The 22,184-nt window shown below is 40.5% G+C and overlaps 1 protein-coding gene across 4 annotated transcripts in view; it reads left to right on the top strand.

Moving 5' to 3' along the window:
- Window positions 1–22,184, top strand: part of Chd7 (chromodomain helicase DNA binding protein 7) — a 202,010-nt gene that overhangs the window by 117,871 nt on the left and 61,955 nt on the right. For all 4 annotated transcript variants that reach the window (XM_029565636.1, XM_029565635.1, XM_017799225.2 and 1 more), the window contains 4 exons: window positions 6,967–7,108; window positions 13,227–13,364; window positions 14,331–14,396; window positions 20,567–20,622. In XM_029565636.1, the coding sequence (XP_029421496.1) occupies window positions 6,967–7,108; window positions 13,227–13,364; window positions 14,331–14,396; window positions 20,567–20,622 (402 nt within the window). The remainder of the gene's footprint in view (window positions 1–6,966; window positions 7,109–13,226; window positions 13,365–14,330; window positions 14,397–20,566; window positions 20,623–22,184) is intronic.

Below are 22,184 nucleotides of genomic sequence, written 5' to 3'. Positions count from 1 at the left end.
CCTTCTCTCCAGCCCTGCTATTGACTTCTGTATGTTCATTTTGTATCTGCTAATTTGCAGATCTGAGAATTTTATTGTCAAGCATTAAGACCTTTTGAAACAGGATTATATAATCTGCAAGAGATAATGTAGCTTCTTCGTTTGCAGCTTCGATCACTTTTATTTGTTTCTCTTACCTCATTGCTTTAGCTAAGACTTCAATCACTATATTGAATGAGTGGAGACTGTTGATACTCTGCCTTTCCTGATTTTAGAGGGATTTCTTCCAGTTTTCCCCCTTTAGTGGGCTATATAGATTTGTCATTTAGAGCCTTTGTTATGTTAAGGTATGTCTCTTTTACTAGTTTGTCAGTTTGCTTATCTGTTACTTTTAATTTCCATTGTTTAAAATCTTACCAAACAGTAAGGGTTCAGGAGGAAATCTTGTGCTCTTCAGTTGAGGGGCTGGAAGCTCTTTTTCCACCAGCATTGAGCTCTTGACCCTGACAGCTGACAGCTTTCTATCATGATAGCCAACAATTTTTTAGAATTAGTATACCACAGATCTGTATCACATCCTATGTATCATTTCTCTTCTTACCTGTTACGTTCACTTCATTTAAAAACCTTTTTTTGCTGATATCGTAGCTTATACCTATCCAAGAAACCTGGGAGACAGGAGGATTACTACAAGTTCAAGGCCAGCCTGAGCTTCAGTGAGTCCCTGCCTAACAAAACCCAAGTATATATATTTCAGTGGTGATGGGGATTTTTTAGTCAGTTAAGTGTTTGCTGTGCAAGCATGGAGACCTGACTTTGGGTGATAGCCAGTACTCATAAAAATGTTGATGTTACCAGCTATGGGGAGGTGGAAACAGGAGCATTTCTGGAGCTTGCTGCCCATCCGGCCCAGACAACTGGTGAGCTCCAGGTCGGGAAGAGATCCTATCTCAAAAGGTCACATGGAAAGCAAGAGAGGAAAATACCTAACATTGACTTCTGACACCCACACACAGAAACACACAGATTCTCCCTCCCTCCCTCCCTCCCTCTCTCCCTCCCCCCTCCCCCCCTCTCCTTCTCCCTCTCCCTCTCCCTCTCCCTCACATATCAAGTATAGGAATATGCTTCCATGCCATTTACCCTTCTCCTTAAAGAGATTGTGTAATATTTTGGAGAAGCTTGAGTCCTTGATAATGTCCCTGATTAATCTTCCTGACCTAAGTCTCAAGGTTGATTTTCCCTGATGTGATGAGAATCCTCATTAACTTCCTCCATCAGAAGGGCCTGCTAGGTTGCTCACCCCCTCCCATTGTCCAGTCACCTTTATTAATTGACAGTACTCTTCTCGTCACATTTGGTTTCACAATATGACTCCTTTTTAAAGTTTCTACTGAGAACAAGGGTCCTTAGGCTGACACTAATGACTGTTTAACTGCATTCTGTTTTGTAATAAATCAGTCCAGCTCCAGGCTTTCTAATAAGTTCTGGCTCTTTGGATAAAGCCTTGTTTAGAAAGCCTGCAGTTTTCTCAACAGAAAGCATTGATCAGAGCAAGACATGGTGGTGTACTCCTTTGATCCCTATCTTTGGGAGGCATAGGCAGGCAGATCTCTGAGATCGAGGCTAGCCTGGTCTCTGAAGCAAGTTCCAGTCCAGCTTGGATTACAGGGAGACCTTGTTTCAAACAGCAACAACAACAACAAAACCCAAACCAAAACAAAAAGAGTTGGTCAGCTATGCTCTGTTTTAGCTGGATTAATTCATCCAACCCCATCCTAGGTGGTAACACCCAACCCATGTTTATGAATTGTTAATGTCTTAGGCTAAATAGGAATCCTTCCACATAGACTCCCTAAAATGTCACCTCACGGGATAAAAATAATTCTCTGGATATAGTTTGTATTTTAATGATTGTACCTAAAAATACTCCTTAAGGTGATACACTTTTTTATGTACAGAGCTCTGGAGCTTGGTCGGTTAGCTGTGAACCACAGTGTTAGCCATAGTAATTCCATTCTCATAATAAACTGTGAAACATGAGACTGCAGAAGGAGCAGTGGCCTTTCAAATTTCCAGGGATATTGCTAACTGTGATCCTTTTCCAAGACTATGAGGGTTTGATAGCATGAAATGGTGTTCTGCATCTTAGTCTATGTTCAGTGGGAGGACTCTGCATTTCAGTCTGTCTTCATGAGTGGGGGGGGGCTCTGCATGTCAGTATCTAATACTGTGTGTGAGACAGACAGAGAGAGAGAGAGAGAGAGAGAGAGAGAGAGAGAGAGAGAGAGAGAGAGAGAGAGAGAGAGAGAGAGAGAGAGAGAGAGAGAGAGAGAGAGAGAGAGAAGAGATCTGTATTTTGGTTGTATTGCTGATTAAGGGAGAAAAGAAGGAATTTGACTTGGACATGTTAATAAATGGTATTTGTAGTGCTTTTGGAAACCTCTTGCTTGTTGTTATTTCATGCTGTCCTCATATTTTCTTTCCTCCTCCTCTTCCTCCTTTTTTGAGACAAGGTCTCAAGTAGCTCAGGGTGGCTTCAAACTTTCTAAGTAGTTGAAGAGTGGCCTTGAACTCAGTCCTCCTACCTTCACCTCCCAAGTTCTGGAAATACAGGCATGTACCAACATGCCTGGTTTATAGAGTGCTAAGGATTGAACCCAGGGCTTTACACATATTAGACAAGCACTCTATCAACTGAGCTGTTTACTTAGCCCTTTAGCTCCATTTCATTGATCTTCATAGATGGTTCATTGTGAAGATAGGTGCTATGTGGTCTTTTGTCTGTCCTAAAAATACCTATTATTACTCTGTGCGTGCGTGTGTGTGTGTGTGTTCATGATGTGGGGGCCTGCATGTCATGCTGTGCATGTGGAGGTAAAAGGATAACTCTGTGGAATCAGTTCTTTCTGCCTTTATGTGATATTCAGGTCACCAGGCTTGTGTGGTAAGCACCTTTATCTACTGAACCATCTTGTGTGTGTGTGTGTGTGTGTGTGTGTGTGTGTGTGTGTGTAGGGGGGGCACTTAAGATGGTGTTAGCACATAGAAGGGCTTTTTAATTGCTTCTTTTTAGGCGTTTAATTAACTAGATGAAGTACCATGACTAGCCCACCTGAGTAGACAGTAAGACCATTAAGATAGCATACTAAGGCAGTTCTTTATGCCTTACAGGATAGTGCTTTGTTTATTATACTGCAGTAATTAATGTTAACACAAAATATGTATGCCATGTGACATGTAGGAATTTGAGGTCATACCCAACCTGGACTACAGTGATGTTTAGAAAACGCTTCTTGGAAAGAGTGATATGTGAACTAAGTCTTGAAGATGAGTAGGTTCTGACAGATTTCCACATAGCCAAGGTCAGGGATTGCTTGGGGACTAGTTCTGTATGCCTGCCAGAATAAAGAGGGAAAGGGCTGGAAATCTGGGAAAAGTAAAAAGAGCTAATGGTGTAAACTGTAAAAACTTAAGAGATGGCCTTGTACACCAGTACTGAGATGCTTAGATATTTTATATCGGGGATTGGGTTCAACCATTTAATCAGATTTTTGGGTTCAGCTGGTCCCTCTGGTAACCTGTGGAGATGGGGTTTGTAAGTGATGTTCTGGCTCTGTCATGGGATCTGGGAGGTCGAGAGGACAGAGGAAGTTCAGGGGAGGAAGGAGAGCTGTGGCCTGTGCATGCCTAGCTTTTCTTGTGATCCACTCTTGAGATTGCTGAGTAATAACCAGCTGTGGCTTGCCCCATGAGTAGACATCACTGCAACTGTTGGGAGGTACACTGAGATTCCATATCTGCATCATGGAACTGTAATGTTGACAAATGGGATCTTCCCTATTAACAATATTCTTATGCCTGCAATCAGAGGAGCACTGTTTGCACATTCAAGCTTTGAATATAATTTGGAAGAGGATTGTGTGTATTGCTATGTTTGGTGCTTGGCGTTAAAAGATCAGTTTGAAACTCATAGATATTATTTGTACAGAGTGACTCTGGATGTTAATTCTGTGTCCTTTTCCCACTGGTCCCATGTCGGTACCCTTCCCACGGGGAGGGAGGGTGATGTGGCAGTGGTCTGGGTGGGGATGACAGGTATGTGGTTAAAGAAGTGGCAGTGGGTATGGGGGGCATGTTGTTGGTCTATGTTCTTTAAGGTAGTGATTAGCAATGTTGATCACCAATTGATCCTCTATGCATGTGGAGTTCTTCTCTGTGAGCCCCCAGTTAAACTGGCCCAGGTAGGTCTGAGCCCCAGCTGGAATGCACTACTTAAACTCAGTGCTGTCTTCCAGCGTGTGGTGGTTGACCATCTGCACCAGCACTGCCTCATCTTTCTTCCCTCATTCCATTTAAACTTCATAAGCAATATTAGAGAAAGATAAAATTATTAACCTCATTTTATAGAAGAGGAAACTGAGGCTCAAGGAAACTATATTGATTTATCTGGAATCACAGACCTTAAGTAACAGTTGAAACTTAAACCAAAGCCTGACTAAAACCAATGCTTTAAGAAAAAGTTTGACTGCAGTTTTATTTGGGTCAAAGCGGCTTTAATACAACATTTAGTAGGAAATCCAGATTGGGTTATTGCAAAGTAGTAACAAAGGCAGTTTACTGTAAATAGCTAAACTTTGTCCTGGATTGTCTTTGGGTGATCACTGCAGGTTTTGTAGCCCTTCCTGAATTCTTAGGGTGCTTGATTTGTGTATTGATGCATGGAAGAGCTTTGCTGTCTCTAAACATGAATGGTTTGAGGTCTAATGAGTTTGCCTCCTTCAGTAATCAGATCTGGTAAGTGCTTCCCTGGGCCACTGGCTTTTTGTCTAAGCATTTGGAGAGGCTCTGTCTGACTTTCAGCCATCTTGGAGGTTCTGTATAGTTCATTCTGGGGTAGAGCAGATGGAAAGTCATTAGTGCTTCTCTCCTCCAGCAAATAGATGTTCCCTCAAACCTGGCTCTGGGCGGCATCCAGACAGTAAGCTTCTTGCTCCTGGTGGACAGTACGGCACAGGGCTGGGCAACCCCTCTAAATTAAACTCCATCCTTTGCTTTGGTTGAGCGAGGTCACCGTTGAAAGCACTCACTGCCAGCTCACTTTACCTGGCAGTGGTTCAACTCTTTGACAGGCCTACCTCTGATTTAAACAAATTTGAGAAATATGTAAAGTTTTGGAAGCAGTTTTGCACTGATTTGATAAAAGAAACCACAAAACACTGCAGCGCAGGTGTTGAGTCGGCTTGAAAGCTGATTGAGGGAAGCAGATGGCTTTAGTCAGTGGCATCCAGCCAAAAGAGCAGGTGCTGGTCATGTGACCGCTGGTTACCAGGGTAATCTGATTGCTCTTGGCGTGCAGATGAAAGGAAAGGGGCCCAGTGTTCAGCTGTAGTATTGTATAATTTGTGGCAGTTAGAGCGGAAATAAATGCTGGAAATGGAGCCTCATAGTAGGGGAGACTTCTGTCCGTGTGTAGCGTAAACACCAGGACAGTCGCATCAGGAACTGTTGTATGGATTTTTTTAATTTAAAAAATATTATGCTGTCTGAGGACCTTTGGTGATTTTAACGACACTGTTCTTTTAAAAAAAAAAAAAAAGAAGTGAAATTAATTCCTGAAACTTAACAGCGATTTGCTTTTATCTTGAATTGTGTTGTTTTCTGATGTGGCTGTTTACTATGCTAAAATGTTCATGAAATAAAATAAGAATAAACTCAAGTATACAAAATAGTTTAAGATGACCAAAGACCTTATTAGTTGGGAAATACATTGTAGGTGTGTGTTGGATACACTATCGGCATACTTTTGAGATATTTAATGTGACAGATGCTTTATTCAAATAGAAATATTAGATACTGTGGCCTCCTCTCTTTGTAGTAGCTCAGGTTACAAACATGCTGTTTAATGCATTCTGTCAGTACACTTTCATGAGAATCTACAAAATTTAATATATTTACAGTTTTGAAATCCTATCTTTTGTTTATGAAATTTGAGGCTCCCTAAAAATGGTAAAAAATTCTTTTACTGATGTTGGATTATTTTCCATATTGTCTAACAAATGATAATTGACGTCAAAAAAAATCTTGGAGACAGATCTTAAATTTAAGAAAGCGCTGTGTCCAATTTAACAGAATGTTGAGGAAAGGCTTTAGAGATAGAAACCTAGAATTTTATTTTTCTTTTGTTTTAACGTAACAAATACTATTGATGCTTGTCAGTAACATTTTGGAAAGTGAGCTTCAATTTTGGGATCACTTTATTTTCTGTATTGCAGAGACCTAGCTTTTGGTAAAAATGAAATTTATAGGGCTGGTGATTTCCTTGGTGGTAGATCACTTGCCTAGCATGTGAAGGGCCCTGGGTGCAGTTGCTAGTACTGGGTTGAAAATAAAGGTCATTGTGATTATCTTAAATGTCTAGCACCAGAAGAAAACTTACTTTAGAAGACAATATTAAGTAAAATTATGGGTTTCTGGGAAATGATTTTTTTATTAAAAGTTGTAAATTGGACACTTTTATTAAATACTTGTGAGATATAAGAAAAATCTGTTACTGGTCAACAGAGGACTTCAGTAGGAGTATGTGAAACTATACAAGAGACACCAGGATGTGCTCATTGATGGTTAAAGAAAGAGGCTGTTTTATGCCTTGATTTGGTAGCAAAACCACACCATAGTCTGAGTTTTTTATTATGTCTTGGTATATTGGCAGGGATTATGAATAAATGGACAGATGTGGTTTGTATAGTATTAAGAGTTTGGGGTACAATTTTATTTTATAGGTCAGAAATCTGCTGAAGGTCATCAATATGAGTCTTGCTGTAAAAACTTAATTAGGAGTACCATTTAATGAAAAATGCCCACCACACATAGACCTAGCCATGGCCCTCAGTGCGTTAGGGATACTAATGTGGGAACTAGAAGGTGTGGGGCATGTGGGAAACCACATTAAAATGTGAACACTAAGTGATGTACTTTGAATTCTAGTAATAAGAAACCTGATTCAGAAGCAAGTGCTTTGAAGAAAAAGGTCAACAAAGGAAAAACAGAAGGTTCTGAAAATTCAGACTTGGACAAAACTCCCCCACCATCTCCTGCCCCTGAAGAGGATGAAGACGCAGGTGTTCAGGTAATGCCATTATTCACTCCTGAGCTTTGGCTGAGGAGAAGGGTAACTTTAGCCAAGTGCAAAGCACACTAGGCCTCCCCTGGTTTTGTTGTGGAGGTGTGTGTGTGTGTGTGTGTGTGTGTGTGTTGTCCCTATTGTTGACTAGAACATTATATCCATGGTGATGAGAGAACTGGGACCACACCAGGGCTATTGGGCTTTGGAATTAATAAAGCAAAGAGTCTCCCTTTATTTCTGTGTATGCTTATTTTGATGTTTATATATGCTATTGGCGACATAATTTTTTTTCTCTTTGAGACAGCGTCTCCCTGTAGCCCCAGGTGGCCTAGAACTTGCTATGTAGACCAGGATGTCCTTAAACTCACAGAGATCTGCCTGCCTCTGCCTCCTATGTAGACCAGGCTGGCCTTGAACTCACAGAGAATTGCCTGCCACTGGCTCCTGAGTGCTGGGATTAAAGGCATGCGCCACCATGCCCAGCTGCTATTGCTAACATATTTTTTAACAGCCTGTTTTTATATTGATTTATTTAAAGTATCCTTCACATTTTTTAATTTTCTGAAGTTTGGTTGTCAATTTTTGCTTATTTATTGTGTGTGTGCATGCACATGTATGTGTACATATTTGTGTGTGTGCATACATGTGCACTGCACTTATACTTGAAGGCCAGAGGTCAACTTGGGTGTCATTCCTCAGAAGACATTCACTTTGTGGTTTTGAGACAAGATCTTCCACTGGCCTGGAGTGTGCTGGGCTGACTGACCAGTGAATCCCAGGGATCCTCCTGTCCCCATCTCCCCAGAGCTGGGATTGTAAGCATGTACCACCAGTGCTTAGCTTTTTACATGATTTGTCGGGGGGTCAGAGTCAGGTCTTCATGTTTGTATGGCAAGTACTTCACTGACTGAGCTATCTCTCTTATTCCCATTATAAAAATTTGGAGTAAAAACCAAGACATAATTTGTGGCTTAAGATATTGACATTGGATGATCAGAGAGGAGATATATTCGTGGTAAGGTTTCTGTGAACAAGTCAGCGATTTTCCAAATGGTGACTGCAGAATTATCCAGTATAAGATTCTCTTGACGTCTGGGGAATTTTATAGGAATATGTTGAAAACAAGCCTGCAAGCAGGTAAACACTAGGAATTTAGGTTCTTGTATAGGGAGCTTGCTGCCTTCACTGTTTGAACCGAGAGGGCTCACAAGTACATGTGACAGTTAAAAATTATTTCCTTGTTAGGTTCCTTGGAAGCATGCCAGTCTTGTCCACTGGGATGGCTGGGAATGTGACTTGTGTGAGTGACATCTGAGTTACCAGGGAGCACTTACAGGGGAGTCCTGCTGGAATAGGCAGCAGCCCCTAGGAGCTGGCTGTGCTTCCTCTCAGGGCGTCCTTCCTCAGGCCTAAGTGAGATATACTTCTGTCTTAAAGAAATTTCAGAAAGCTTTGTTTTTGTGTTTTTATCTTGAGTAGAACTTATATCTGTAACTTCACAGAATGTTCTAAATGAAGGAGCTGAGAGGGTAGAAATGGAAGAGGAATGTAAATGAAGTGTTTAGGTTGTGTTTGGGCTGGTTGTCCAGCTAACCTGGTGATACCTTTATGGTGCAGGTTAATTATGTAATTTTCTGCCCTCATGATATCAGTTGAAAGATACTGGGAAGGTAAGTAGCTATCTTTTTTAAGTTTGCTAAGGGGTTTGAAACCAAAGTGTTCTAGTACATTTTATTTTATCCTTGAGAATGCTTTCTCTTGTTTTGTGTTTACTTAAAGTAGGATCTTTATGACAATAATATTTGGACAGTATTAAGAATTACTCTCACAAGTCAAGGAAATTCTGTCATTGTTTCAAAATAGTGATCGTTTTTAAAAGCCTCTTTTTATTAATTCCAGCTTGACTCAAGTGGACTTTTTGAGCCCATTTGAAGTCCCAATTTGGGGGCTTCCTTTCTCCTCCTTTTCTCTCTTTCCTCCTCCCCCTCCTCTTTTTTCTTTTCCTTTCTACCTTTCAGGTGCAGAAAAATGCTAAGCAGTTCATACCGACCTCAGTGTTGGCTTTCCAACTAGCTGAGCAGAACTGTTCTGAGCCCAAAAGCAGGTACAGGCAGCCACACAGGAGACCTGACTGAAGACTATTTCCCTGGTGTCAGACACAGGAAGTGATGCTGCGTGTTTGTTTATCATGTTTCTTCCTGTAATGCGTTGTGAAGGGCTTAGAGTGAAAACTTTTGAATTTTGTAATTGGTTGTCAAAAGTAAAGGACAGGCAATTTAACTAACTCAGAATTGTTCACAAGGCTGTGGAAACGCATTCAAGTCTTCACCTAATCTAACTCAAAGTATCTTGAAAAGCAGCACAAGTTTTAAAAGGTGATTGGTTATTTTAGTGCCACTGAAAGAGTGTTGAGTTACGGTTCAAATGCAGTTCTTGTCTTTCAGTTAGGTTCATAGCAATATTTTGGATAATAATTTAACAGACCAAAATTGAAATATAATTTTATATTAGGAATTTGCAAAAGGGGCCTCGGTATTCAAAATAAATGACTTTAGGAATAATAATAATTATTTACAAAGTAGGGCGATGGCACCATTTTGCAATTGTGGAAAATTTAAGTGGGTTTTTTTTTTCTATCTTTTTTTCTTTTTCTTTTTTCCTATGTAGTCTTGGCTGACTTTAATCCTAGCTCATTATGTAGACTAGGCTGGCCTGGCATTCACAGAGATCCACCTCTCTCAGCCTCCTGAGCATTGGGATTAAAGGTGTGAGCTACCAGGCCCAGCTAGAAATTTAGTTTTAATTGTAGTTTGGCCTTTCTTTTCTTTTTCTCTTTTTTAATATCTTATTTATTATTTTTATTTTTTATGTGTATGTGTGTAATGCCTGCATGTAGGTAAGTGCACCCGTGTCATGCAATGTCCACCGAGGACAGAAGATCCCCTGGAACTGTTGGAGCCCCTGGAACCTTGCAGGGGCAAGGTTAGCTGCCATGTGGGTGCTGGGATTTGAACCCAGGTGTTCTGCAAGAACAATCAGTGTTCTTAACCATGAACCATCTTTCCAGCCCTCTTTTAAAAAAAAAAAAAAACACTTATGAAATGACCCTAGTATTTACTACTGATACCCCATCACCTGAACAGATTTATGTCATAAGATTGATAAGCGGAAGGTTCACATATAATAGTTAGCAAAGGGTTATGGTTTATTCGGGCTTAAGCTCGGGCTCTCAGACCTCACCAACTCAACGGATCCGTGCTGAGAGCCCAGAGTAAGGGAGAGTGGAGACTTTTATAGGTTTTAGACAAAGAGAGCATGGGGATACTGAAGATACATTTTGGTTGGTTCAAGGAGCCTGCGTGCGCCGACATAATTTTAAACCGATTGGATGTATAAGATGCAGCCCTGTAAGTTTCTTATTGGTAGGTGCTATTCTCAGGGCTGTGGAATGTGCTGTTACCTGTGGGGCCAGGAGTCTCTTTTTTTACCTTATAGGGCAGTTTTTATGCTCAGGCTTGCTTAATCTATAGTTTCCTGGAAGAGGGGTAGGGAATAGCAGGGTGGGTCAGGGCATGCCAGAGTATGTCTAGGCATGTCTAAAGCAGCAGTCAAGCATTTTACAGAAGCTAAAAGAGCAATTAGTGGGGGTCTGGAGGGATTGGGGGATAGCAGGTGAATGAAGAGGGTCTCAGGGTACTACAGTTATATTCACTAGTGCATTAATTTCTATTTTTTTAATTGTTTCTTCTGTGACAATTTCATACATGTATATAATGCATTCTAACTTGAAAATAAGGGCAGGATTTAATGTAAAGTGAATTATCTTGGGCCCTGTCCACCTATCTTGTGACTTACCCTAGAATTCGATGACTCTATGGCCTCAAGAGGGAAACCTGGTAAAAAGTCACAGATCACTAGTTTTATATCCCTCCTTAAAGTAATGCCATAAACATGCAAATATAAGTTAATCCATTTTGATCGAGTTTGATCAGATGAAATACAGATACTGTGCTAAATTTTTACAAAATCTAAACATTGTTCATCATAGTAGCCTTTTTTGTGTCTTAAGAAACTTGGAAATTAAGGGCCGGTAAAGCGGCCCAAAGGCAGGACTGAGTAGATTAGCTTTGGAAGGAGAAGGGAAGCTGTGCAAGGTAGCTGGGCACTTTTCTTAGGAAAACTAGAGCTAATTGTTGATAACTTTAATCTCATTAATTACATTTCACCATGCTTTGATGGAATTCTTGTATGAGGTCATCACAGCATTTGTATGGAGTAGTGCCGTCGTTAACCCCAGATCAGGAAGCTGAGGTCCACAGAGTAATTCTTTCTAGGCCACATAGGTGTTTCCCAGTTCAGTCAAGGGTGTCTTGAGGTCAGACTGCCTCCTATGATGTAGGGAAGCAACCAGACGGCACCCCCAACCCCAGAGTTTCTGCCACCTGTCTTGAAGTGGGAGGATCCTTAGAGGAGCCTGTGGCCTTGTCGCCATTCCCTCTGGGTGAGGCCATTAAAGGGTTGTTAACATAACCACACCCCAGTGGACCTGTGCCAGAAGCTCCCCTGTTCTCAGCTGCTATGACTGTGGATTAGGAGCACAAAGTTTTGGTCCATGTGATGTTCACAATAGCCTGGGTTTGTGTGGTGAACAGTCACAGAACCTTTCTTGAGGGCAGGGAGAACCCTGAAGATGGCGGTGCTGGCCGTGCTTTCAGTGGGCATGATGCATATTTTGTGTTTTTCTATCTTAATGTCCTGGCTATGAAATTCATTAGTTCTTTCAAAAGTGTTAGTTCATAATTCTTAGAAAGAAGTTTGTATAGAGTCAAGTCTTTATTTCTTGATTATGAATCTTGATTTTTAAACCAGATGAGGTTTGAAGAGATGACTTCAAAAGTTGCCAGGATTTTTCTTTTAGGGCCCAAATTGCAACTCACTGTCCGATTCCTTTTATCTCTTTCTTCAGAATTAATACCTGGTAACAGTCTGTGTATCTTTTCAGATTTATTTCTGTTAATGAAAGCAACACATCCATTTTTAGCTAGTATTCATTGAGGCAACGTGGGGTAAACATGGCCTGTGCTCTTTGTCTTCAGAGGGTTACTGATCATCTACACGTCCAAATAAATAAAAGTTTTATATTTGTCTCAAGCAGAGTCAGAAGCTACTTACTGCTGTGTCATTTGCCTTTATTTGTCAATTTACTTTGGACATATTTCCAAATATATTATGTGGCTTACTGGAATAGAAGTGCTAGGTCAGAGGGCTAGCATGTGTTAATACTGATGGGCATGACCATCCTGTGCTAGCTTCTTTGACCCCCAAGAGTGTAAGAGTGTACATTTTGCCAATAATCATACAGATGCTAGCTATTACAAATCTTTTAAATTTTAACTACCACGATAATAAAAAGTTGGATTAAAAATTAGAACTACTTATTATAGCCACTCATGAATTCTACCATTCAACTCTCATCTAAAAACAGAGTAAATCCTCCCTCCCTCCCTCTCCCTCTTCTCCCTCCTCCCTCTCTCTCTCTCTCCCCCCCCCCCCCCTTCTGGATCAAATCCATGGTCTTGCCCATGTTAAACAAGTGTGCTATCTCTGAACTGCATCCCCAGCCCTGAACTGTTTCTTTTAGGTGCACTTTTAAAATGCACAAGATACTTAGGAAATAAATAGTACAACAATATTTGCATAGAACTTTACAATCTATAGATTATCTTCTAATTCATTCACCTTATGGACTTTCCATACAAAAATAAAGAGATGAGTATAATGGGCTCCTTTAGACCTGCTCCCCACCTCCTTTATTACCACTGCTCTTGATGGGTACTTGCTGAGAGAGGAACAGGATTTGCTGTTACTTGTATTTTCCTGGTGAGGGGAATGTCATTGGGAGTTGCAAAGTGATTGTTCTCCCAGGTAGCCCCAGGACTGCAGATCTCCTCCAGTTTTTGTTGCATTAGTTACCACAAAGAGCTTTTCACTTGACTTTCAGGATTAAAGTATCAGTTTTTCTTTAATATTAAAAAAATACTGTTTGTCTTACATTCCATGCCATGTTAAAGAGCATCAAAGATTTCTTTTTAAAACACACTTTGTTGGGGTTCTCTTACAGAAGAGACGGTCCAGCAGGCAGGTGAAGAGAAAGCGATACACTGAAGACTTGGAATTCAAGATTTCTGATGAGGAGGCAGATGATGCAGATGCTGCTGGGAGAGACTCCCCATCCAACACCTCGCAGTCAGAGCAGCAGGTCAGCAGCCCGGCTTATGCAGTTCGAATGTGCCCTTTGAGAGGTGGACTGGAAATTTTGTACCTGGAATCCAAGGAGTTCAGCAACAGCATTAGATGTGCTATGAAAAATTAGTTGTTTACAAGTATCTTTTAAAAAGCTCTGTTCTCTAAAATTTATTTTTATACAAGTCTATGATATGGTATTTGACACAGTTTTGGAGAATTAATGGCCTGTGCTGAGGAAGAATCGGAGCTAGAATATGAGGTGGCTGAGTTTACCTCTGAGAATTCAGTGCTGTAGCTTCTGGTACTGTAATAAACCACTCAAGCTCAGCTCCTGCTGTTTGGCACTGTAAGAACCCCTTTATAAAATTACTGCCTTGTAGTTCTCAGCAGGTCACACTTTATACTCTGTGCAATGTAAATGATGGATAAAATAGTTTGTATATGAAATATGGGTTGTAATGTGGAACTGATTATTGTAAAGGTTTGTTTATTTATTTGCTATTGTACTTTAGTTAACAAACTGGTATATTAAAAGGCAGTTGCTTAGTTGGTAATTTGTTCTGTGGTAAATTGTATAATATTTTGCATGATCTCCATAGATAAAAGCTGCGTACAGCAACAGAGTGATGGGTATATTTACTCCATGGGCAGAGATGCAGAAAAGTTAGAGTTTTGCCTGCTGTTAAGACCAGATTATTTTTCTCTTGGCAGCTAGAGTTTCTGAATGCTCGGTGGCTTGAGGGACCCATGCTAGTCTCCGTCATTAACCACACAGTCATGAAGTCATAAGCCTCTTCTTTTCGCCTTTCTGTAGAGTGACGTTTCCCTTGTTTTCAGTCATTTTTCCCACTAGCGACTTTGTGCTGAGTGATTTAAAGGATACAGAGGCATGGGCAGAGGGGAATGACTTCCTGCTTGTGTTTGTAGCATAGGTCAGATGTTTCACGTTTGGATTTATTGATCCCACTTTTCTTTTTAGGAATCTGTTGATGCAGAAGGCCCAGTGGTAGAGAAGATCATGAGCAGTCGTGCAGTGAAAAAGCAGGTGAGTGCCTTGTGCAAAGATGGAAATCTATGGGGGTGTGACCCTTTAAGAACTGTTTGCTGTGCATGTTATTTAAGATTCTACTGCTGAGCCAGGCATAATAGAACATGCTTGTAATCCCAACCCTTGGGGGTTGGAAGCAGGAGGACCAGGAGTTCAATGCCAGCCTTGGCTACATAGTGAGTTCAAGGCCAGCCTGGACTACTGACTATTTCTCAAAACAAACAAACAAACACACACCCAATGATCACATTATTGTAAAATAAACTTCTGGTGGTATTTCTTGTCCTATCTCACTTACTAGCCTCATATAAATTGGAGGACAGGTATTTAACTTGGAATGAAATCAAGGTCTATTAACCAATGAGATGAAAATATGTCAACCTTTATTAACACCATTCAAAGAAAGCAAAAAGCTCAAAAGACTCCAAAGACAAAGACTTTCAGAAACAGGCATGTCTTTTTCATGAAAAATGTCCATAAAAATCATGAAGAAGCCTTTGCTTCTCAGCTTCCTTTGGAAGGACCCCCCACAAGCAGGTTCAGTTTGTCCTTCTGCTTGTAGATGTTTACTCACACCTTTTGTAACTTTTTTCATCTGTAATTAATGCAGTCAGATGCCTTTACTACCAGTGCAAAGTTGATGTTGTTGAGCAAAAGCACCTGTCACTGGGCAGCAAGTAAACCTGCGGTTGGGGGGACACTAGAATGGAGAGTTCTAGCTCTACTGTATTTTCTTCAGCCATTTGAAATTCTGTATTCCATCTCAGTTATCTTTTGCCCAGTTTGGGAAAATGCTGTATTTGTTTTGAATCATCATTGTCTGTAGAAACTAGTCACTGGATATGAATGGATCAGTCAAGTCCACATCGTTCTTTTGTTTTCCTTCAAGGTGGGTAGAAGTACAGCTTCATTTTTGATACATAGAGTAAATGTGGTTTCTTCTTAGTAAAATGTAGTCAAAGTCCCTCTCTCCAGTGATATAGATGAGGGATGGCAGAGTTGTGGGTCATGAGGTGGGATCCCAGCCCTATCCCATAGCAGACCTGGAAAATGTACACACACACACACACACAAACACACACACACACACACACACACACACACACACACACACACACAATGACAGGAAACAGGAGATGTGGGTTACTCCAATACTTTTATAAGGGGATCCTTAAGTAGGGCCTGGAAAGATGGCTGAACAGTTCAGAACACTGCTGCTCTAGTAGAAGACCAAGTTCAGTTCTCTCACCCACCTATTTGGGGAAGCTCTCGACTGTGTATAACTTCAGCTCCAGGGGCTCTGATGCTCTCTTCTGGCCTCTGAAGGCACCTGCACCCATGTGCATAGACGCACACACATTATTACCCTCCCCTCCTCCATTTCTCACATACACATCTACATGTGTAAAAATAAATCATTAAAATGAAAAGAAGTCATTAAGTGCCATTAAACCATCAGTGAATTCTCTACCTTCTAGAACAGTTTACTTTTCCACTGTGTGATTGAAGGTATGGACTTTCATCAGCTTACAGAATTGAGTGCGAGGGTGGGGTGTGTAGGTGGCTATTGGTGACTTTATGAATTTGAAACTTCCTACCCTGATGAATTAAATGACAAACCCTAAGCCAGATTTCCCACCTATTGAAACAGAAACGAGCACCACTTAACTCATTAGAAAGGTTGCATTTTTGTTCAGCTAATGACTCTAGAACTGTTTATTTCTGAATTGTAGAAATGTAGTAAAATTTAAATACTTGACATGCTCCTCACTGAATTGCAGCAACTTGTTTGGGTAAATTGCATGTCCTTTGGATGGGGTATACTAATTTCTGTTCAATTGACAGTACTTCAGCAGGCATACTCAGCAGGTTTGGAGGCTGCAAATTAAAATTAGCGCAATTATTCTTAGCTGGTTAGACCATACGTTGTGCAGGATATCACTTCTCTTTCTGTTTTGCCCACATCAAGGCCTTTGTTGTTGCTTCCTTTTACTCGTACTCTTTAAAGGCAGGTGTCCATAGATCAGGAACAGATATTGTTATCATCTACCATGACCTTGTTGAGCTTACCACAAGACATTAGAAGTCACTGTAACTGAACATGAGGATGGAGCATTATTGGCTTGGTGAATCTGAGAATGAAGAAAATAAGTGGAAAAAGTTCTCTAGAAAGCAGGCATAATTTAAAGGAAGGAAGAGAAGTAGAGTTCATGGAATTGTTTATCTATTACTGGCATTTCTTTAAGGGTCATAAAAATTCACTAGAAGATACTAAACTTTAACAAGCACTAGCTTTTTAAACTGCTAATGTTCTCATCATGGTTGCTTTAGTTTCAACTTTAAAAAAACACTAGAGGAAAGTGTTGCACATAGAAACAAAAGGGAATTTGAGATTTTTATGTGGATTCTAGCTATGCCTGCTGGTCTGTTTCCTATTACCATGAATAATTTAAGAACTGTCTGTGAGAAGGTGTCTCTAACTCCCTCTCCCTGATAGCATTGTGGAGAGTGGCTCTGAGCTCCGAGAGCCTGTCCTGTAGGGTGCAGACATAATGGGAACTCGGTGGGTTTCCAAGTCAATCACCCTCATGCCTGTAGCCTCAGAAGGCTGGAGAATTTTAAGGGGGGGAGTTCTGCAAACTCGGAAAGCTTCCCTAGCAGAGCCTCCTCAGCTCAGTGTCCTCTGTTAATTGGTACACCTTGGCATTTGTGTATTGCCCCAAACCCAGGTTAATGTATGTAAGACCCAGGGGTGAGGCCGCAGTATTTGTGTATGAATTTGGAGGTATGTTTATCTGAATGGATATTTAGATTGCATCCAAGTTAGCTTTCTGTTTTCCACATTTAGTCATAGTCCTTTCTTCTATGGGCAATTCATCTTTGGAAAACAATTCAAATATTTTCAGATCAGAAGATCAGAACTCTCTTAAGAGATGAATTCTAACTATATTCCCTAAAATTCTTTTACTTTTCCTCAGTTGTTTGCATATGTTTTCACCTTAAGATCTTACCTCAAATTTCAAGATATTTGTCTTAGTTTTCCTTAACCGAACCAGTCGAGTAGGATATAAATGAGGGGAACTGTTTTAATCACATTCACTAGCATGCCTATATTTTCTCACTAAGTCAACTGTGGCTTGATATCTCTACTGGAGCATACAATAGGTTGGATCAGAAGTTGAAAGGGATTCATACCTGCACTTTATTTTTGTTGAGGGACTTTTTCGTGTGTGTGTGTGTGTGTGTGTGTGTGTGTGTGTGTGTACATGCGTGCACATTTTTAATGGCGTTTTCCCTTTTTTTCCGTGTAGTATAGTTCTGAGTTAGGGTAACTGCCTAATTTAGAAAGACCATTCTTTTGGAGTGCGAGATCATCATTTGCTAACTGGTTATTTCATATGAAGGTAGAGAAGTCAGCTTAAGGTATTTGGAGCATTGTTTCATGTAAAGTATAAAGATTTCCATACACTATTTCTGAAGTAATGAAAAGACATATATATTTCTCCAAAATGTTCTCCTGAGCACTTGAAAATATTTGGAACACTCTCAGGTTAAATTGTAGCTGTCCAGGAAATGAATTAGGGTTGCATATATGTCCACAAGTGGGACTAGTGCTCTGACTCCATTATTCATTGGGTGTGCGCATTATAGAACGGCTTCTGAGCACTGACACTATGGGGTTTTGAAGGCTGGATAAAGTGGACGTCATAGATCCACATATGTTTGTTCATTATTTTACTGTTAGTAAACCCAAAGAGGTCAACATGTTTAAATTTATATGAAAACCAAACATAAGCAACAGCTATAGTTACAAGGTAGTTCTAGGGCAAGAATGTGGTCATCCTATGTGTGCTGTCACTAAACAAAACATGGTGTTGTTTACTTGGGGACACCGAGACGAGGCATCAGGCTTTGGGACAGTTCTCTGCCAGTTCTGGGCACTGCTAACCGGATTCTCAGAGCCCATTTGTTTCTCCTAGTTCTAGACAGTTCTAGATCCCCTTGTTAGGCATCTCCACAGCAGGTTCCCTGGGAAATAGTTTATCATGGCAAGAAAGTGGGTATTGATGAGAGTTGTGCACAGGTAGCTTTTTAGGAGCGGAACTGTAAGAACTCGTCTGCTACTGAAGATTTGGGCCTGGGTGCTTTGGTGCCATTTAGACTTATGGGATAGTGAGTCCATTTAGAACAAGATAGAAAGGACAGTGTAGACAAAAAGATTAGAAAGAAGAAAATTGGGAAATAAAAAGATGTATAATTTTGAATATTTCTTTCAGAATAGGAAGAAATGTAATTTATAACAAGAGGTTTGTAAAAGCACAGGTATTTCAGTTCCACTTAAGGCTGAATTTTAGGGGATACCATAAGAAACCTTGCTTTCCCCCCTTTTTTTTGGTTGTTGACTATTTTTTAAAATGTTTTATTCATTATTTTTATTTGTGTGTTTGAGTGTATTGCCTGCATGTAGGTAAGTGCACCCATGTCGTGCAGTGCCTGTGGAGGACAGAAGAGGAGGCCATCAGATCCCCTGGAACTGGAGTTATAGACAGTTGACAGCTGCCATGTGGGTGCTGGGATTCAAACCTGGGTCTTCTGCAAGAACAACAGTGTTCTTAATGGCTGAGCCATCTCTTCAGCCCAGTTGTCTACTCTTTTATCATAACCATTCTACTAGAATCAGTAATTCTGTATAAATATATCTTGAAATGGAGTGGAATGAACAAATATTAAGATTAGAAATGGTGGATTGGTTCCCATTTGGAGTGTCCCCTGAGTTGATAAGAACTTAGAAAGTATCCCAGAGTTTATGCAGCTGACTCTTGTAGATGCCAAACAATCATTTCAGGTAACTAAAAGCTATAATGCCACTGCTGTCCTGAATATTTGGTTTAAAAAGCTGCTTTATAGTTTGGGATCTCTCATGATTCACTAGGGCACAACCAGATGTTAGTAGGTGTTGACCAGACCACTCCAGAATATCTCGTCTTCTCCTTGGTGAAAAGCGTTTTAAAATTAGATTTAACTGAAACTGGGAGAAGTTTTAAAGGGAAGTCTAAATTCATAGACTTTAGCATGAGTCTGAAGATTATAAACTGAGGGCACCAAGTACCTTTGAAACATCTGTGCTGCTGTGCTAGCCCACTAGAAGCCTGGTCTTCTGTTTGCCCTCATGCTTCTGCCTGCCTTAGTTTCCTTTGAAGATCTGTGAGGCATGTAGCATACACGCCTGACCCTCAAGGCCGACTTGGGGGCTCTTGTTTGAGCATAAAAACAGTTCCTGAAACATCTTGTAAAGGTGTTTATATTTTATATCCCTGATTTATCTGATCAAACATATGGAAGAAAATGACATATTATGAATTGTTTAACAGCCTAAAGCTGAAAACAAAAAAGCGAGATGTCTAAAATATAAATGTACATGTCTTCTCTATGTGCTGCTACAGATAGGATCAAAGGAATGTCATAGATGATCTTACTTCCAAAAATTCTGGATTTGGCTGATGTGTATCACAATTTTATCCTACCTAAATGTAGTATCTGAAGTGTTAATTTTATTTGGCTGCTACGTAAGTGAGACATCTTGTCTGAGAGATTTTAATTGTACCATTGAGTAAAACGCAAACTGTGAACAGTGATGCACTGAATTACAGTGTAAGGACAAGGTTTACTTTTATATGGTTTCTTGTTTAGAGTTATTAACTATATGGAGAAATAAATGTCTTTTAAATATTTTAAAACATTACAAAACCCACAATGTAAAGTTGCCATGAGGCAGCCAGAAATAATACATATGGCATTCAGGAGAGCAGTTGCTAATTGGCTGCTGCCTGAGAAAATGCTACACTTGGCGTCTACTTAACACTGTGGGTTTGGCAGAAAGCCAGATTTGGGGTCAGGTTGTTGTGAATGAAGCTGCATGTGGTTAGGGAGGAGTTAAAATGATTCATGTCTTAGAAGCTCAGGCACGTCGAGTGCAGCAGCATGCTTGTGCCGAGTGCATCCGTCTTCATCGCAGGCCTCCTGCGGCTCCCAGTGTGCTAGGTCTTTCCAGGAAGGCCAGAGCTGCTCCTCTTGGGCATTGTGTGCTCAGGTGGGTGTGTTGCTGCTTTTGAAATAACTCCAGTACACCGTTTTAAGTATGTGCCTCGATTTTCCTCTTGTTGCAGAAGGAATCTGGAGAAGAGGTAGAAGTTGAGGAATTTTATGTGAAATACAAAAACTTGTAAGTAAACTGTGACTTTTTTCTTAATGGGGGGCGGTTACTTTAATAGTACTAAACGTAGTACTAAAACTGTGAATTTGGGAACTTGGATATGGTTTCCTTAGTACCTTGGAGCCATTTCCTACTAACTTTTATATTTTTGGTATTCCGTAGGTTTTTTTCTTAGAAAATGTATAATGTATAAAAGTTGACTAATGTTCCAGTATAATCAAAAGGTGCTTTGTAGATGGAATAAAAACTTCTGTAATGATAGAGAAATAAAGTAAAAATTGCCTACTTTCTAAGAAGGGATTTTGTTGTCCAGGGCTCTTCCCAGGTTGCTCAGAGGCCTGGGAGGTGCAGGGAGATCCGGGCTTTAATGCATGAGCGGTCTTTTTATGTGGCCTAATTATTTTCTAATATTTGCTTCCTTGATTTTAAAAATTTGTTTTAAAATCTACATGGAGAAATAGAGCTGCCCTGAGCTGTGTTGTGAGTACAACACCTGGTGCACAACACATCTTGGCCAGCCAGTGTGGGTTTCAGGACTGGCCATCATCCTGCTGAAGAAGTCTAAGGCTCTTCCTAACCAGAAAAACAGCCAAGGACAAAGACCCCGGTGATAATATGAGCACTTTCTTTACTTCTCCCTTTTAAGACGTGAATAAATTCCAGGGTTTTTTTGTTTGTTTGTTTTGTTTTTGTCTTTTTGACACAGGGTCTCCCTGTAGCCCCAGCTGTCCTGGAACTCACTATGTAAACCAGGCTGGCTTCAAACTCACAAAGATCCGCCTGCCTCTGCCTCCCAAGTGCTGGGACCTTAAAGGCGTGTGCTACCACGCCCGGCTGACTCCAGGGTTTTTAAAGAGAGGATTTTCTAAGTTGCTGTGAAAACAGCCCAAGAAACTAACCTGGCCTAGAAAAATGGGAGCAGGAGGTGCTGGATTCTCCTGGTTTGTCCCTTGTTAGCTGGCACTGTGTTAATTATGGACACCCTTCGGAAGAGGTTGTAAGCAAAACTTTACCAAGTAAAAAGATAAAGGTATTTTTTCAGTTTTATGATGAGAGTTAGTAAAGGTGGAGTCTGGCAACATAAAATGCTCAGTAAATATCAGCTGTCATCATCAGTGTGTCCTCAGCACAGTGAGTTTACCATTATGCAAATTATTCATCTGACATGATTTCCTGTGGGGGACTCCTTAAGGAGAGAGGGCAATAGCTGAGGAGCAGATAACCTAAATAACTGGATGGGAGCATTCCTTGTAGATGGACCAAATCAAGTGGAGAACTGAGGCTAAGTGGTTTTATATATAACTGCACCCCCAGACAGGCACTGAGTTAGAGTCCCAGTGGCCCATTTGCTTCCATTCAATACCCCTGTGGATTGCTCCAAGAGTGGGTGTGACCCTGACCAGACTCTGCTGCCAGAAGACTGGTTCTCCTTGTCAGGCACTTGACACAGAGTCTTAAATGCTAGTTTTCTTGTAGTAGGTCTAAAGGAAATTAAAATTAAGTAAAATTTCTGTAAGGCAGCTTTTATTAACTTGTTTGACATAATTTCAGATTTGTAGAAAAATTGTAAA

The sequence above is a fragment of the Nannospalax galili genome, unplaced genomic scaffold (assembly GCF_000622305.1).
Source record: "Nannospalax galili isolate Female #2095 unplaced genomic scaffold, S.galili_v1.0 scaffold397, whole genome shotgun sequence".
Lineage (NCBI taxonomy): Eukaryota > Metazoa > Chordata > Mammalia > Rodentia > Spalacidae > Nannospalax > Nannospalax galili.
The sequence above is the reverse complement of the archived record's forward strand: the minus strand, read 5'-3'. Positions and strand labels throughout refer to the sequence as shown.